This window comes from Rhagoletis zephyria, unplaced genomic scaffold (assembly GCF_001687245.7).
Source record: "Rhagoletis zephyria isolate East Lansing unplaced genomic scaffold, Rhagoletis_zephyria_1.1 Rzeph_scaffold_00204, whole genome shotgun sequence".
In the NCBI taxonomy this organism is placed as follows: Eukaryota; Metazoa; Arthropoda; class Insecta; order Diptera; family Tephritidae; genus Rhagoletis; species Rhagoletis zephyria.
This window is the reverse complement of record NW_016157288.1, coordinates 246,599-266,525: the sequence shown is the minus strand read 5'-3', so window position 1 is coordinate 266,525 and position 19,927 is coordinate 246,599. Positions and strand designations below refer to the sequence as shown.

At 33.4% G+C, this 19,927-nt stretch overlaps 1 protein-coding gene across 5 annotated transcripts in view; it reads left to right on the top strand.

The window, feature by feature from the left end:
• Positions 1–19,927, top strand: part of Pax (paxillin) — a 338,966-nt gene that overhangs the window by 105,608 nt on the left and 213,431 nt on the right. Inside the window, exon 1 of one of the 5 annotated variants that reach the window (XM_017609227.1) lies at positions 15,498–15,608. The exons of the other annotated variants lie outside the window; for them this stretch is intronic. Coding sequence (XP_017464716.1) covers positions 15,527–15,608 — 82 coding nt within the window. The 5' untranslated portion in view covers positions 15,498–15,526. Of the gene's footprint in view, positions 1–15,497; positions 15,609–19,927 lie in introns of those variants that run through there. 5 annotated transcript variants of the gene reach the window in all.

Sequence of the window (19,927 nt, the reverse complement as noted above, 5' to 3'; positions counted from 1 at the left end):
TTTTTTTTTTTATATGGGAGTTGAAGTCGGTGTTTTTTTGCTAAAAATTACTTGTTTATTATTTTTTTAATATAATTTTTGTTTATATATTTTTTAGTTTTTTGTTTGTTAAATTTTAAAATTTTAAGTTATAAAAGTAGGAACTAAATTTCGTTGGAATCCGACAAGTATTCCGGTCCGTCATTATTTTCTATAATTTGAAGAAATTCTTTAACGTGGGTTTTTAAAACACGTATTTTCAATGATACAGAGACGCCTTCATTAGCATTTAAAGCTTTGTTTAACTCATCCAAATAAATATCTAGTTTTGGCCTACTTTTCCAGATGTGGTTAACTGTATGTACATACATATGTCTTGAAAATAGGATCAGGTACAATTTCGGGGTTTGAAGATTTGGAATATGGAGGTGATAAGGGATAATTCCTCATTGAAATTTCCTCCACCCATTTTAATAACGCCTACCGCTGTTTCATGAGCACTGTTCATTTACATTGTCGAAGTTGGTTTTGTTGCTTCTCATACAAAATTTCAAAGTTGACAATTAGAGCCTTTCGAACAGAAATAAGCGGAATGATAGCTTATGCATGGGCCAGGTTCACAGAATACAAGGTTCCGACATCATCTTGATGGCTCATTATCTTATAAAAATACACTATTTTAGTAAAAAATACATCACCTCATGTTTACCGATTGACAATTTGCTTTGAAATTTGTGCTTATTTCTGCGTCTTTGAGTTTATTTAAATTATTAAAAAATGAAGTGCGCTGCTTTGAATTGCAAAAATTACACTAAAAAGGTAATTTTAGGTTTTACCGTATGTCTAAAGATGAATTACAATTTCGAGATTGGGTGAAATTTTTCCAAAGTGAATTTTCCGTACATGAATGTATCTAGTCACAAGAAAATTAAATACCGAGCTTCGTCATAATTATCCTTGTAAGAGACGGAAAATGAATAAAATCACTAGCTAATTTCAATAAGCATTTGATTCACTACCGTACGAATATTATGTTAATCTAGTTTCATGTGAAGTTATAAGATTTTATGTTGTTATAATAAGCTTTGTTTGTAATTTTTATCAAGCATGCCCATTTGATTATACTTCCTAAAATATGCCATACCGCCACTATGTTTTCTGCGTTTTGTATACTCTTCTTCTTCTTCAAACATTTCAGTCAATCAGAACTCACTTCGAAACTACGTCACTGGACGAAAACAAATTTTTGACAGCGCCATGTCGTAACCTTCTATTCTATTAACCTTGCTGCATAGGTGCAAGGCAAGAACGATAGAATACAAGATTGCGCATTCCCGCAGAATGACATTTGTGGCAATGGGTAAACACAGAATATGGCGAAGAACAATGAGTTGACAGTTGTGAATTTGGAGTGAAAAGAAGAAAGAGAGAAAACGTGTTCTTCACGATTCACCTCGATTCACGATTCAATTTCTCAAGCCATCTTTGAATAAAGCAAATTAAGCACAACGTTAACAAAACATATACAACCACTCTTGAAATGTGTTCAAAAGAATAGGTCTTATTAATTAACTATTTAGAATTTTTGTGTTTGTATTGCAGGTGCCGAAAAAGTTATAATAAAAAAAGTGAAAAAAACTGCATTTGAGGGCTTTACCCCTACTGCAGCAGCCGTTCACGTTCAACACACGACATTTTTATAAAGTTTTTATTACAAATGAAACGTGTTTTACTTTAGAACGCACGAATTACTTCGATTTTCACTTGAAAGTACACAATTCGTTTGCAATACGTTTGCACTTGTTTCTAAACAAAAAGTTTGTTTACGTATTGCCATAAACGTCAAAGTCGGCAAAACCAAAGTAGCGGTTTCGGTAATGCGCCATCTTCAGTTCATTACACCATGGGTGCAAGGCATATTCAACAAGGTAGAAGTGATTTCGGCATTTCTCTCTTTTGAACACCTACTATAATATCAAATGATGAGTAACTTTTAACCCTTTGCATTAGAAAAAAAAAACATTAAATACTATTTTATAGTGGCCGGATATTTTTAAGAATTATAAAAGTATTTGAATAAGAAAGTAAACGCACAAATACATTGTACAAATATAAACAAAAAATTGCTAAAACTGTTCCATAAAATATTTATTTCATTTTTTTAGATGTTATATACATGACAGGTATTTTTTTACGATTGATAAATTTATCCTCTGAAATCGTTTACTTACGTGAAAATTTGTGCAGAATACTAAACTTCTTTCAAAATATTCTTAGCCCTGCCAAGTTAGACATTCAAGGTTAGAATAATTCGCATAAACCTGGAAATTGGTACCAGTCACATAAATTAATTTTTTGCATTTTTCAGCAAAATGGTAAAGTTTATCACAACAAGTAATTTTTAGCAAAAAAACCGACTTAAAAAAAAAAAAAAATATATATATATATATATATTTCATGATCCAATCATCGGATCTAATTAGTATGGGACCACCTCTGAGACACTACCTTCCCGTTGCAAAAAGAATTATCGAAATCGGTTGACGTGGTCCAAAGTTATGCGGTAACATACATAAAAAAAAAATATTCCGACGAACTGATAACCTCCTCCTCTTTTGGAAGTCGGTTAAAAATAGGTGAGACAAAAGTGTAGATTATGCAATCATCTATAAAAACGGTCCTGACATTTTTCTTCTTAAGGATTACCATTTCTGAGATATAGCGATTCAAAAAATTGTGTTCTCCATAGTATGCACAATTTTCACTGTACTTGTGGTGGGGTAGTGTTTTTGGGGCGTTTTTTAACGTGTTTTCCCCGGTAGGCCTACCCCACGACTTATTGTAGTCCTGTTGAACTAAATGATATTTCATGAAATAAAAATAGTACTATTGGAAGTGATGAAAGCGGTGTGAATTAAAAGTAATTAGAGAAAACTGTAATTGATAATTACACGAAATCCCACCTGAGGCCAGGCCCGTCGAGAGAGAGGGAGAATAGGAGTGAATCCCCCCGGGACTCTGCTTCTTAAGGCGCCCGAAATATCAGAACCATAACTTGTTATTATTATTTTACAATGTAATTGCTCCCTCGTTATAGGCTTTTATTATAAATATATTCCGATCCGTGGCGATTGTTTCTGATTCTATAAATTAAAGAAAATGATCATATGGCCCAAAACGCGTACTGCTACAATACGTTTTGGCTCACAGTGCTTTTCAAATACCGCTGAAAATCTCTAGAATATAACGTTCGGATAGTTTTTCTTCTTACATCTGAAAGCATAAGTATGTGGCAATATTTAATATATACTTAAAATATATTGTACCTCCTGTTGTTTAGGAGTTATAAATGTACCAACAGCGGACTGTTAGATTACAATTTTTGGAAGTACTTTTTAAAGCTGCTTTATATTGTCGAGTCTGCTCCCCTTATATAACTCAAGAACTTCGTGTTTATTGAACTGATAAAATTAATTTTGAGAGACTGTTACATTATCTGAGTGATATACGTGTAGCGATAAGATTATAATTAGTTTTTTAAATGGTCTGTAGTCTGTTTTATGCAATACGTAGCATGAATTCAGTAGACTTGCGATTTGACATGTAATCCAAAGAAATAAAGAATATGATAATTATGAGTACAGATTTGAAAGTTTCTGTTGCTGTGCAGATGTAGGTCGCTTCAGAAGTAATTTTCTGCTTAGAACTCCAGCTCGAGCTTACAACTGTTACAAGATATTGAGGTTTTTTGCGGTTAAGTACACGAAAAACGGATTTAATGGCCACTTTTTCTCTTGCCATTTAGTACTATTCTTACCCTTCAAAATGCGCCTTGGAGTGGTGCTTTACGCTTTTCCTTCAGAAACTATGGCCATTGGAAGATGGCGTATTGAGTTAGAAAGCATACGCTTGGTTTGGCGATGTTAGACTCGAGGACACGCCGTTTAAGTGGTCGTAAATCGTGAAGGAAAAATCTTATAGCATCATTCTAGAGTGCATGTTGAAAGATAATAATAGTGCTAGAAAAATACTTGAAATAATTCCAATAGATTTTTATTATTTAATCAGAAAATCTTCTTCTTCTTTTAGCTTCTTATTTTGCTTCTTTTGGCCTCGTTCCTTTTTGAAATAATATAATTCTCGCTTTTTTATTTTTCTACGTAATAGCCTAAGATCCGACACCCATCTGTTTAATGGATGAAATCTATTTTGTATGAAATTTAACGTGTTAGTAAATATTTCGCAAGTGGGTAGGCTGAAAAAATCTTGGCCAGGATATTTTTAATTAGATATTCAAAAATTATAACTATTTTTTTAATTTTGAACACTTTTGCTTAATAAACAAATTATATACCAAGCGAAAATATTAAGCCTAAAGAATCTGAACACGTTGGGTTGTCTATTTTTTCCTGGCCTACTTATCGGGTTGGCAGGTATGAACAGTTAGGTAATACTAGTAATTTTACTCATCTGTTTAACATATTCTATAGGCTTTATAGCTGAAATACAATGCCGGCGAACGGCGAACTCACCACAGCGAAATTCGCGCTGTCAAAATTAGAACACCCGCAAGCATATGAAATTGAACACAGCCAAAGCGAAATGCGAAGTTCGCTTGGCGGCGTTTCATGGCGATAGATTTATTTCTATCGCCCTGCTGGGCGATGACAGCTGTGCGTGCCAAAGGTGGCCGTATTTGTTTTTTGCTTTCAAAGTTTTAAAAGAAAACAACCTAAACACGATTTTTTTTTTTTTTTTTGAAAAATATAGTTGTGGATTCGTTAAATCTGGCTTGAAACAAATTATTTATAATAATCTTTCTTTGTTTTACATTTATATTTGTTATCATTTCCTCATTTCTAAATATGGTTTAGTTTTTTCTAAATATGGTCACCCAAATTATAAAGGCGACCAAATGGGATCAGCTGTTTTCGCTACCGCTCTAATTCTGTTTAAGTAGGCGAAATAGCTGGGCGAACGGTGAACGACAGCATCGCCCAATTCGGCGAAGTTTGCCGTTCGCCGGTATTGTATTTCAAGCATTATGCTTTCTATTTATATATATGTAATATGTTCATTAAACAAATGAGTGCAACATTAAAAAAAATAATTTTTTAATTAAAAATATCCTGGCCAGGATTTTTTCAGCCAACTCACTCGCGAAATGTTTCCTAACACGTTAAATTTCATACAAAGTAGATTTCATCCATTAAACGGATGGGTGAAGGTCGTGCCCTTGTTGGATCTCCTACTATAACTTCAATTTTCTGAGCCTATTTGAGCTAGAAAGAATATAAGTTTTAACTATGGGTCAGTAGGACGTTGAATAGCTTACAATGTTGCTTTCAAGTAAGCCCTATCTCTAACTAAATAAAAAATAATTTAACATGAAAATTCAATTAGTAAAAAAGAGAGAAGGAGATTCGTGTTAATATTTATATTGCCTGATACCTCAGAACATGTATAACCCAGATATAATCAAAAATCTGCGAAACCTGAGAAAAAATGATTCCTCTCGGTTTCGTTTTCGGCGATTTGGGCCATATGCTTTTAATTTAATACAATTTATATATAGGGGCCCGTAATTTTTTAGTCCCGTGCCCGAGTTTTCTCTCGACGGCCCTGCCTGCGGCTGAATCTGAATATAAAGTCAAAATATAATAAACTGTGAAAAACTGCCCTCACTTAATTGCACTTTCTTAATATAGCTCGCAAATCTTAAATTTCTTTTCACAGTAGTGAAGCTTATTAAATTTACTATCTTCTTCGTGAACGGTATTTTCCAACGGGGTTTGTAGTTTAGGAGCTAATCATTGATTCATCGACAATTTTGCATAATTTATAAAATAAAATAAAAAGTGAAATAATAAAATTTTCTCTATTTCCCTTCTCTATTAAGACCAACTTTTAAACTTAACAATTTAGTAATAAAGCAAAATAGTGCACATATGTAGGTAGTCACCCAGTTACATTTGACAAAAAGTAGTGCATGAACAAATTAAATGGACTAATGGGAATTATTGGGTATGGTGTTATTGCATGCACCCCACCCATGGTGGAATTATACCGGGTGAAGTAATATTAGAGTGAGAAGACATATTTTGACACTGCCTTATTTGAAACATGCCTATGAAATGCGAGAAAGCTGTTTCATTACTTCACCTGTTTATTACGCATTCATCCCACCTGCTTGTACCGAGTAAGCATACGTTCAAATTTAGAAGTCTGAGAGTAGTTCAAATTTGTCATATTTTTATATCCCTACTTCGTACCACATGTTCCCTTCGTCTTCGTGAACGAAATCCACATTTCGGATATGGTGAAACCAGTGATGATAATGCAGAAATTTTAACTGAAGATACAACTCAAAACAATATTCTCTGTGTTGTGGGCTGCGAACAGGAACGGCAACTTTTGTTTGTTCCATGCGATGGCGGAATTATACCAGGTAAAGTAATAAGAGCGAGAAAAAGATTTTGACACTGCTTTATTTGAAAAATTTCCTTTAAGAAGACTATAAGGCCGCCGAATGACAGAAAATAAAGCGAGAAAGCTGTTTTATTACTTCACCTGTTTATTGCGCCATGGTTCCATGCAAACATAGTAAGATTTTCCAGCAATGTTTTCAACATATTAAAAAGCATGCAGATAAAATTCATACAAAAGCGCTATGCCCAATTTGTTGAGCAGTTATTAAAGACGACTTTTTTCCTATATTTTGTTAGACTTTTCATAAGTAAAAATATTTTGTGAATATTACTTTCTTCATATGAATTATATCATGATACAAAAAAGAAGGTAGTTTCAATAAACAACTTTTTGATTAAAAAGCAGATTTTTGACAATTGCTCAATTGTGAAAAATTCGAGGCGGCGTTACCCAATTGTAAGTTTTTTGGTGTGGGAGATTTTATAACCTAAATTTGGGATTATAAATAAAACAGTTGTATTAATATTTACCTTTAAAAAAAAACGAATATCTTATCTTAAAAACGTTTAAATTTTACATTAAATTCAATAACAACTTGCCAAATCATTATATTAATATTAATACAATTTTAGTGAACATATTTTAAAATTGTTTTAGTGTCCTCATGTCATCTGATTATTTCACAATGTAGTTTTCTATATCGGATACGATGATTCTGATATAATTCATACACTACAATTACACATTTCCATGGGTTATTTAATACATATTGTCTTTGTCCATTTAACAGTAAATGGAATTTACTTTGGGACCCATGAGCCGTGAAATTTTCCAGCAACACATATCGTTTTCACGTGAAATTTTGACACACTCAAAGTGAAGTATAAAATAAATAGATAAAAACAAATTTTCAATCAAACTGATTTGTGTAGTTCAGGGGCGTCTTTTGGTAAATGTTTTGCCATATAAACTAAAATTCTGGTGACGTATATATACCTCTGGAAGCATTTACCTAGAATACTGAGATGAGGCATTTTTCCAATGGAAATATATACAGAAAAACGGGCGCGACACCTTCTGGAAAGTAACATGATCACCGGGTGTATCCCTAGAACCATGTTAAGCTAAACCTTGAGGGATTACATTCTTGCCAAGACCGACAGGCATAAGCTGAAATTGTGTCGCAAGTTTTACGATCGGCTTGGGTAAGGTTTAACCACTTAGCCCCCCTTTGTTTTCGCCGCTACTGAATTCTATAAACTGTCAGCTTTCACACAATTTAAACATGTGTATTTAAAAATGTCATGAAAATTGTGTTGCTAGCTTCATGTTGCAAAAATGTTGCGAGCTTTTTCACAGCGTGAACAGAATACTACTTTGCTGAGGAAATGTTGTGGAATTTCACACTTATTTCACAGAAAGAAGTTTTGTATAACATTTAAAAGCTTTTTCACGTGAAACAGGAATAAAATACTATGCTTAAGAACAAAGATTTTTAGATCAACAAAAAATTAATAAGAAAATTTGAAGGATTTTATATATTGTGTATGGTAGCACGAAATTTCACAATCTGCTTAATTGTCAGGTTGTTAATATGGCGACGAAAAAGTGACAATGGAACTACCTTGTTTTTTGTATCATGAATTATATCACATTTTTTGTTTAATTATATTTTTGGAATAAATAAAGTTATTTTTCCTTCTGTCAATAAACTGTGTTTTTTTTACAAATAGTATAAATAACCAATGGGAAATAAGGCAAAATTTGTTTTATTTCCAACCTTTGTTGGAAATAAAGCAAAACTCAGATTTTGGTATTGTTTTCCATTTAAAAGTGAAATAAAGCAAATTTTGCGTTATTGCCGTTTGTGTTATTTCACCCCCTGTCGGTACATATCTGTTTATTTAATGTCTGCGAAGATATAGGTTTCAATATTATTTAGAACTACGCCCATTATATCACTAAGAGAGGCGAAGCCATGCTTTGCCCACAAAGTTTATTGATGAATGATGCAATAGAACTCAATAATCGAATGTATCATGTTTATTTTGTCGGTTACTTTTGTATTTTTGGCTCTTCTCACCTGTTTTATGAGGTGTGAGTAGATCTTGCTTTGATCTCCAATTTAAACGAAAAAAAGAAATTGTGTCGATAAGGATTACTACTGGTAATTGAGGGATTGAGTCCCCAATTAATACCTTGTCCAAATTATTTTGTTTCATGCCATCAATGGCACGCGTGCCTGAGATTCGCCAGGCCTGATCTACACTTTCGTCTCACCTATTTTTCTCACCATTTGTCTGAATAATGCGAAAAAGCAATTTATGTGACCTTTGACCTTGAATAAATTTTTTTCCAGATCGATGGGGACTTTTGACATTTCATTCATAATGGCGTTCGCAACACTCGTACCAATTTTCAGCATTGTACTGATTTTTAACATTATATGCTTGCTTTTTAAACATTTGCATATCTTTTTGAAACTCATTTATCAGATAAGCTAATGTTGAAGTTTTTTTCACCTTCTTCATGATATTAACGTGAGGTTATTCTTCGGTGCCAGCTTTTTGTTTAATATTTCTTCGGCAACAATTTCCCTTATATGTCGCTTGAGCACTTTAAGAGAAATAAATTATTTAATGACGTTTTCGTTTCTACAAAAAATGTTGCCTTCGCATCGCCCTCTTCTTAGAGTTTGTGCGTAGGGGGCAGAGAGAAGGTTGCATTTTTCGGTAGAAACGAAATCGGCATAAGTAAAAAAATGCTTTTCCACCTAAAAGTGACATTCTGGAAATATTTCACACTTTTTGTTCTTTTTTTTCTAATAGCCTATTTCCACCAAAGGCTTAACTGCAGTTACGAGCTCAGATAAGTTCCAAGAATTCTAACATAGGGTGACCGGAAAGGTTTATTCTTGATTTTTGCTTTTTTTCTCCCGTTTGTTTCTACTGAATAGGAGGAATTACCCACTTTGAGTTGTAATCTCCTTTTACCAAGAGGTATAAACTGCAGTTATGGCTTGGTGGAAATCAACTATAAAAGATTTATTTCATGAAAATATAAAAACAAGGACAACATTGAAACTCTTTAAGCAATAAACAGGCATTGATAATTATTATATTTTTAGTGGTTCTTGCATAAAATACTGGGTGACATTCAGGAAATATTTAGTCGTACGTACTATGATGCAATGAAAAATTCACTTAAAAAACAAAATAATTGCTTTTATTAAGTTATTCCTTATGTCGTTCGATCAATAACTTCTTGCGCTTCTTAACTGCAATGCACTTTGTAACATCACATGGGTATGTAGGTGGCGGTAGATGCACCTAAATGCAGTTGAAGGGTCGCGGCGGGCGGAATCCTCTGGTGCCTTAGCTCTTTCGGCGTGGGGTGGGTTTTTTGCCATCCCTCAACTGAGTCCACATAAACTTTAATTATTAGGATTCCTAACTGAAACTAAGTGACAAAAACAACTGGGAGCACTACCAAGGAACAAAATACTATTCGAAAACAAAATTGGACGAATCAGACACCCGTCTAACAAACGTGCCTACAGACGAGCGAGGTCTAAGGTGGCAGTCGACACTCGCTTTCTTAACCCTACCCAACGACCTTCTAAGCCAAATGATTTGGAAGATCCCCTCTTAAGAACACTGTTCTTACCTCACTATGTCATCGCTATGTCCCCAGAAAAGCTAACAATTTTAACACTTGATTGAATCGTTACAACTTCAAGCTATATTTGAATCCATTTTAAAGAAAAATATACACTAGCACTACAGTTTTGTTGTTTTGGAGATAAGCCAGTTTCAGTAACCGATAAATTACACTATTTTCTTAAAGATAATTTACCTTTTTTTTTTGTTTTACATATTCTTATACAACAAATGAAAATTTAACAAAAACAAATCCGACTTCAACTAATTTTTTAAAATAAAATTATCCTGCACATATTGACTAACCACTGTATAATCTTACTGCGCAGGCCCAGTCAGATTAAGCTCTACTCAGGAAAGCTCTACACTTATGCAGAAGAGTTGTAGCAACTATGTCTTATCCTAACCACAATTTACTTAATAAGGGTTTTTTTTTGTTTGGAACTAATAAGTTTAAGAGCAAGCGATCACCAAAAAGACATAACAATAAAAGTTTGTACATAGTTTTCCTCGTTTCGCTTAAGTGACTTAAAATTAATTGCACTTAGGGTTAGAGTTAATTTCACTTTCAATGTTCATATAATTTAATATTTTAAACTTTCGCCACTTTCTATTAATTTTTCAAGATTTATTTTTTTTCTTACTATAGAAATTCTAGAACTTAATTCTTTTCCTTTACGGTTTTTTTTTCGAAATATACGATTAATCTGGGCTTGCTAACTAGTTATTGGGAAAGTTTTTTTTTTTTTTAGAATTCACGCACTTCTCGGATTTTTAATTCTTAAACACTAACCCGGTTTCCCTACGTTTTCTTAGCATTTACGATTTTATGATTTTTTGTTTCTATCTGGTCAAGGCAAAAACAGCACTACTTCCTTGCATATAAACCCAAATTTTCCGCGATTTTCTAAGGGATTATGGGCGCTTGCTTCGGGTTCAGCCACTCGCTAGAGAAACTGGAGTGGTAGCTCCACGGGCGGTGATTAGGTCCAGCGGACTCCGCCAGTTCGTATAACTAAAGTTGGGGGCGCTTCAAGTTTCTTTCAACCCGAGTGCACTAGTTGTGGAGGTCGAGTGGTGAAAGAGACAGTCACCAAATTCCGTGGGGTATGCAAAATGGGTACTAAGGTGCAGGAAATAGGCAGCTGATAGGTAGCTCGTTTTGCTGCAGCCACTGGGGGGAGCTAACTCCACTGTCTGGATTTACGTCCACCCGATGCACTGTAGGAGAAAAGAACATAAGAACTACGGCTTCATATTGCGCTTTGGTTCTTATTCTTACTCACCTAGTTTTTTTTTGGGGTGGGGAAAAAACTCGCAAAAAATTCTTGAAAGGATCTACTCCGTAAGTAGATTCCTTTAGTCCAAAATAAAAAAAAAACACTTTGCGCGAAACTATCTTCGATTGAAATTAATGTTGTGATCCATCAGCAAAAAGACTGAGTTTAACCACATGGGCGTTTATATACTGGCGTTTTCCAATTCTGGATTTTTCTTTGGAAAATGACCATTGCTCTTCTGCATTTTCAATGCAGTTAGAAGTAGAATTTTCTCTAAGCTCGAAAACCAAATTTTGAGAAACTCGAAATGAGTACGAGTTTAAGCTCGGCTTCGAACTCACTGTATCGCAAGCAACAGCTAGCTTCGAAAAAAGTATGCGATAAAGCTCCTACAAAAAGCTCAGTATGTACACTGAGAGAAAAACAACGACCATTACAACTTAGGCAAGCAATACAACTAATGTCAATATCAAATGTAAAAGTAACATTCTGGAAAATTCGGAGGGACAATACTATAATAGAAAGCCACGCTTATATTGATAAAAATTTTCAGGCAAAAATAGAATAAAACAATAAATGTTAAGGTGCTCATTCACAAACAGTAACGCCTTTTTCTTTGTTTAAGCTTTGCTCAAGGGAACAAAAATAGGAAACAATTTTGTTGCGGCAAATGTTAAAGCTGATATTTAGGTGACAGGTAATAAGATCAACGGAAATAAGGTCAATTTACTTTATTTCCCACCCTGGTGCGAAATAAAGTCAATTGACATTATTACCTTTTTAAAAACGAAATAAAATCAATTGACATTATTTCTCTTTCAAACATTAAATTTGCTTAGCTTCGCGGCGGCCCGCGTTAGCGCGCCACACCGCTCGCGCCCCGCGTACCCCGCGCGACCGGGGCGCACACCACGTCACGCTACGCCGCGGCCCCCCTTCCCCGTCTCCCGCCGTGCTGTAACGCAGGTGGATTTACTTTTTGTATACGTTGAAATAAAATTTTTATATATTTTAAACATCGAGGGCTTATATTCAATAATACCCTCTATCTGCACATTTTTCACAAAGATGAGATTCTAATATAAAAATCCACCCAAGCTTTAACTGTCATCAGTGATATTAATGTTACCTTATATAACGACAGGTAATAAGTCCCACATGGTTTCTAAAATCACAAAATAGTTTTTGTGCAAATTGCAGATAGAGGGTATTAATGAATTCAAGCCCTCGATATTTCACCTTTTTATATTTGTAAGTTATTGGAAGCAGGGATGCCAACTTGGCTCAAACCGTGCCATTTGTCCCTATTTTACTTCAAATGGCACTTAATTTTTCAATTTGGCATAATTTATTATTTCTCTCTTTGGCACATTTTGGCACTTTTTTATCCTCAATATGGCACCTCATAACTAAGAATAGTTGGCAGCCCTGATTGGAAGATTTCTGCTGTGTTTTGGGGCAACAACTTGTCTGCAGTAAAAAAGCATATAATTTGTGTTTCAAAAGTGTGTGAAAACCAATCAATTAACTTATATGATCTCGGTTCCACATCGGAGACATGAATACAGTGTAAGAAAATTCTTTTTCTATAATTGTTTCCTTATAGAAAGGTTGGTTTCTTTTCCACCCTAGACATTCCGAATTCGTTCAAAATATGCTAATTTAAAACACAGAATTCTTTCAGTGTTCCTCCGGGGTTTTTGGACATGTACTGTTTCATCAATTTAATAGTGTTCGCTTTATTTTTGTGGAAACGAAAAATGTTTTGCAAGTTATGGATCATTTCTACACTTTTTCTTCAAATATTTCTCGTATTCCAGCTGTGCGCAGGTGTTTAGTTTTTCGCATCGTGTTTTTACATATTCGTAATCTAAATTTTGTTTAATAAAATCAATTGGTGGTAGTTCATGATTGTGTGTGGATTAATATCACAACACTGAGTATTTGGCAATAACCTTTTTCATCTATTAAAAAACAACACTTACGGGGCAATGTTTATTGTAAGAACAACATTTTTTTCTATGAATCGACATACTTTGAGCACTGTTGACGCTATTTCCATTTGAATGAGGAAATAGCATCAATGACGTTATTTCCAAATTTTTGTTGACTTTATTTCGCTTTTGAAAAGGTAATAATGTCAATTGACTTTATTTCGCACCAGGGAGGGAAATAAAGTCAATTGACCTTATTTCCATTGACCTTGTTAACTGTCACCGATTTTTATTGACGTTTCTGTGCTGATTACGAATCGGTAAGAATAAAGTTTCCGTCAGCTGCAGATTTTGAGAAAAACGAGATCAAAATGTCAATATTTGATCAATATGCAATATTTTATAAGTTCTAGCAAAGAAATAAAATGCGATATTAGGCTTAAATTAAAGCTAGAAGTTTCGACTAATATCCCTGAATACCATCTCTCCTTCTTGACTTGATGGTCACTTATAGTCATTTATTGAACAGCAAAGCCTAATTTTGTACGAAGTTTGTGTACCCACCGCAATTAAACAAAAGGTGATTAGGTTCAAATTAAGGCTTGAACTTTCGACTACAATCTCTTAAAATACCATCCTTGAACCATAACAATAAGGTCCCTTAAGTTATTTATTTAGCAGCAACACTGATTTGGAAAAATTAATTTTTTTCAATAGCACAGTATTCCAGTATTTTTATATTGTTCAATAAATGACTATTAGTTGTAGCGATACTTGCTGCTTATCCACTTGCTATGTAATTTATAATTTTAACAAATGATACTGTTCTTTTAAACATCAAGTTGTGAAAATAAAATTAGAGTTTGTTCAGAAGTTTGAAGAGAAACATCTTTTTCTCAAATATATATTATCTCTATATAGTGACCATCAGGTCAAGGTGCAGGGATGGTATTTTCAGAGATAGTAGCCGAGAGTTATAGCTTTATTTTGAGCCTAAGTAAGCTAGACCTTCGAAAACATTGCAAAAAACGTGACTTTTTCACACATTGACCTCATTTTACTCAAAATCTGAGCGCGGACAAATATTTTCTTTTATGGATTAGGTATGATATATCAAAGAAATACTGTTCGCAAAAGAAAACAAAACGGCTTACAATAATAAAAAAACAGTGTTGTTGGTGGTTCACTAGTGGGATCGTATAATGCTGTTTTTGATTTTTCGTTTTTACCTCCATAAATCAAATTAAAAAGGGGGGACAAAAAAATCGCACTTTGTTTGGAAATGACACTCATATAAGATAATAATGCAGTTAAAATTCGTTAAAGGTAATTTTGAAGTAATTTATAAAGTTGAACTCGCACCTCAAGGGGTTAACTTGTTTCTTTGCAGTGTTTTTTACATTGTAGTTAAGTACAAGAGAGCTCGAGCGGGCTGTCACTTATACCTTGTAAAATATGCCTTGCAAGGGCCCACACAAATAGTGACAGACTTTTATATAACTAAATGCTTATTTAATATGTACATACAATTATAACTATAAATTGTATTGTCCTTTGCTATCCATGGATTTTGATTGTTGTTGTTGTTTCTTATAAAAAAAGGTACAAATAAAAGAATCTTGCTTTCAGAATATGCGGTCAAACCAGACTAGTAAGCGAACAAGTCTAATATGCATTTGTAATCTTATATACTTCACTTCTCTGCATTCTTAACTGTTTATTAAGGTTGTTCTCTCTTGAATGAATTTATGTAGGAGTTGCACAAATAGAATGGCTTATTTGGCCTAAGAACGCAAAATGGTATTGCATTTTGTTCTTGATTTTTGGTGTACGAAATACGGCAACAGTTCGTGGTGCTGACTAAACGAATGCTGGCTACAAACAAATCCCAAAAAATACCAAGGTTGTGATCGGTGAATTTTATTGTTATTATTAATTCACCTGGCTACAAACATTTTTTGTTTGTATACGATTTTCGGAGATTTTTTCAGTCATTCGCACGAGAACTTATCTGGTTATCATCGAGACCTTTTGAAATCAACTTGTCTCGTAATTTCGCTTACATTCCATTTATATGTACATTTATTACATACATATGTACTACATAAATGAGTTGTTTATTATGCTTTTTTGGTGCCTAAATCGATATATATATTGTTCACACGTAACTATGTATGTAGTTAGGTAGCGATGTTCGCCAACGCTTAAATAGTATTTTTACAGAGGCTTCGTTCATTCATTGAAAATGTCTTCTCAGCTATTGTCGTCATCGATTTTGAGTCTGCCAAATGATGCTTTTAAAGTGGGCGAGTTTGAAAGACGTTTAGGTAAGTTCACTTTCTAATTAAGCGGTTATTTATACATACATACATATAAATCAGATAATGAAATAAAACATTAGAATTTTTGAGTATTAAATAATAAAAATAACTGGTCATAAGGCTAGTAGCATCTGTCACACAAACAAAACAATTTACAGAGTGCTACAAATCGCTGATCCAATTGCATAGCCTGAAACTATTAGGTATTAACCTTTAATTGATCGCAAAGCTCAATATATACTTATAAATTTCAGTAAGTCTTCAGAAGATATTTCCGAACTAATAATTTTATTGACTTTAATTTTAATTAAGTTAATTTAATTAAATTGATTAGCCGATGAGGTAGATTTCTACACCAGTTTTGCATATTCTATGCATGTATGAAAAACAGCTTCTCATAAAAATACAATCACCGTTCGGAGTCGGCGTAAAACTGTGGGTCCCTCCGCTTTGTGTGACAATATCAAGGCGCACGCCACAAGTTGGATGAGAAACTCGGCCAAACACTAACATATGTGTAAGCGCCAATCTATTATTATTATTATTATTATTATTATTATTATCATTATTATCATTATTATTATGCATGTATTACTAGACCGTTCGTTAAAAAAAAAATTGGTTTTGCCGCGCGGAAAAATACGTCTTTTGCTTTAAAAATAAGCTGTGCAAAATTTTAGTCAAGTATGAGAACTCTAAGTACTTGCACGTTGCATTTGAAAATTTAGAAAATCATATGCATTCAGGGAAAATAGTTTTTGAATAAGTTAGTTGAAAATCGTCAATTTTATAGTCATTTGCTATGTAAAAAAACTCAAAGAATCTGAATATGAGGTCAAAAATAAATTATAAAAGTAGAATAGGTTTTAAGAATTTGCGAAATTATGTTTTTTTGATGTGTATACATCTTTGGTTTCGGTAGGGGTAAAATTTGCGAAGCTGTAACGCATATCCCAGCACAAAATTTCGAAGGGCTTAGCATGTGTATTTCAGCATAAAATTTTTATTTTCATTAGAAGCACCCTGTGTTTGCTTGCCAAATGGTTGCATACATTTAGGCATATGCATAGTAAGAGGAAATGCGCTTCAATTGATTATTACCTCCGATTATTTAAACTCCGCACATGCATACGGCTTTGTACCTATGTATGTACATAAATATGTATGGACTCATTTGTTGCAACTGGGCATGAATCACGTAACTTTGAAACGATAGTCGTTCAAACGATACTGACAAAACGATGTTGTCAAAACACTGATTTATGCATTTGTGTTGCGGTTACGTGTTAATAGCCGTCATCGATTCGCCACTTCGCTGCTTGCTATGTTTGAGTTCCGATCGCTTAACGAAAAATTTTGCATGTGAAAGCAACAACAAAGTTAGCTAGCACGGATAGACGATAGCGAGTTTGGTTGTACCACATTGTATTCGTTCGTTTCGCCACTCGCTAACTGTTGGCGAATCGATGACGGCTACAGTTACTGTTACGTGAAGCAAAACTGGAATCGAGTTGACGATATCGCACAAACGATCAAACAATTTTTGATTTTTATGAAGCAAGACAATCTCGACACGATATCGTTCAGACGAATGTCGTCATACGTGATTCATGCCCTGGTTTTGATATTCGTAGATGGTTTTAGGCATAGGTTTAGTAGTCTATTTTGGTAAATATAGGAATATATACAAATAGAAATGCTCAAACTATAAGCTCAGAAACAATAACTGATGCGGTGTTTCCAAGATATTTTAACGCCCTTGAGTCACAAGTGTATACAAGTATATTTTATCAATCATACCGATAATTTCATGTATTAAAATAATTAAAAATGAAAATGAATAAAAAAATTAAATCAGAAAAATGAATAAAATTAAGTGAAATTAATGTTTAATTTTTAACCTAACCTACATTTGTATGTATGTAACTGAATCGCTTAATAATCATCGCTTTACATATAAAAAGATTATCCTAATTTTCGAGCTTAACTCCCTAATCTGTTATTAGAAAAAGAGATTAGCCATGCAAAATTATAATTAAAAATATCTCAGATTAAACCGATAACTTTTTGGTGTCCAACTTAGTTTTATCGATTATACTTGCGAAGAAGAGGAGGAATGTCAAATATTAAAGTAAACAAAAATTGACGCTAGTAAGGAAAATAGGTTTGTAAAGGTATTTTTAATAAAATATTCAGTTATAAATATATTTAAATGGCCTAATATGTGCTGCAAAAAAAAGTGACCACGGTGGCACAGAGAAGAAGTTTAACTTTTCCTCGAGTTGTGTGAATAACAAGCACAACCAATTTGACAGCTACCGAGCTTTGATTGAGATTATATTTATATGTAAACGTACTTTTATGCTTTGCCGTTCGCATATGTATACACATCAAATTTCATGAGTACCTAGTACTCACGCCTTTTTTTATTGAAAAAGCACCATTTTCAATTTTTTCAAAAATATCCGGTGCTGATTATCACACCGCAAAAAGCTATATACCAGATTAAGGGTCTTCGAAATCCCTATGACCTTTGCTATATGTACAAAGTTTTGTATTCAAATAATCAGTTTAAGAGTTATCTGCAAATTTATGGGTGCAATGGGACACAATTTTAAGTCGCATCGGTATTCTACTGTGAATTACACCTAAAAGCTGCAAACTTTTTGTTATTATTTTTATTCTTTATTAAAGCTTATTTAATTTCAAACTATATAGATCCAAATCTTTTGCAAATCGATTTGAAAATAGAAAAGTTTTAGCAAATTTAATAAATGATATTGGATTCAAGCAACGTATCGATACTGTATGTACAGCACATTTAATAATATATATAGTTTGTAATATTTTGTAACAATTGTTACGAATTATCATGCCTTGGCTGGCAAAAAAGTTAATAAAATAAGATAAATGGAAATAGCAAAGAGTTGATTTTTAGATAAAGTTGGAAGTTTCTGCGGGATAAATTTATACTTGTAAATATTTTCCACCAAACTAAAAACTAGTTTACCAAAGTTACAAAAAACTTCAAGCTTTTTCCATGGTTGGCGTTTTTGTCCTTTAGTATCCTCTAATATGAGAGAAATTCTCAGAATTTAAAATTACTTGTAAGCTACTGTATAGTTATTTTAATAGATAAAAATTAAGCTAATTTGACGACGATTTTTTGACTATTTTTAGTATATCTGACAAACAAGAAGAAGACAAAGGTTGTGGGATATCATTCCATAAAAAGTGGGAAGGAAGAGTTGTGCCCAGTAGCTACTCTAAGTCTTTTTCATGAAGCCAAATTCAATAAAATGTGGCCAAATTTGATAAGAAAAGAAAATTTCGCAAATTCTTAAAACATTCTGCTTTTTTTTGACCTCATGTTCAGATTCTATGAGTTATTTTACGTAGCTAATTCACGATTTTCAACTATTTTGTTAAGAACTTTTTTCCCTGAATGCATATGGTGTAGAGTTATCATATTCGAATAAANAATTTTGCACAGCTTAACTAATAATAATTTTACTTACTTTTTGAACTTATTCAGATTTTCGATTGCTAAAATTTGTATATAAATATGTATGTACATATATGGGCCATTCTCAATTAGTTCGAACTTTCGCATGATCCACAATTTTTTATTCGGACACATAATTTTCGCTGGTTTATTAACAAAAATCAGGTTACATATGTTGTGAAGATTATGTAAATGGAAAAAAGGACCACCGTACATATTTTCTGGCCAAATATGCATAAAATTCAGAAATAAAATTGGGAAATTTTCACAAATAAAATTGTGACTCCTATAATTTTTTTATTTTTACGTTGCAAAAGTTGGTGCATTGATTGCTCAGTGTTTCAGTTTATAACTAACCGGTAGTATTTGGAGAGGAGAATCGAAAGCTGTCCGTTAGAAGTATGCGCTTGCAATAGAAAAGAAGTTATGAAGAATCATAGTCGCGTGACTGCTTTTTTTAAATCTGACACTCGCGGTTTTTATAGCACGTTGTGTTGCTGTTTTGCGTTGTGTTGCTGTTTTGCGTTGCGTTGCTTTGCGTTGCCTTGGGTTGTGTTGTGTTGTGATGTGTTGTGTTGTGATATGTTGTGTTGTAATGTGTTGTGTTGTGGTTTGTTGTATTGTATTGTGTTGTGTTGTGGTTTGTTGTATTGTATTGTGTTGTGTTATATTATGTTATATTCTGTTATGTTTTTCTACGCATTTCATCTCAATTCACTTCAATCAACTCAACTAAACTCAACCCAAACCGGCTCAGCTCAGCCCGCCTCAACTCCTCTTAATTAAAAAAGTTGAATTTCAACCGCTGGGCGAACACTAG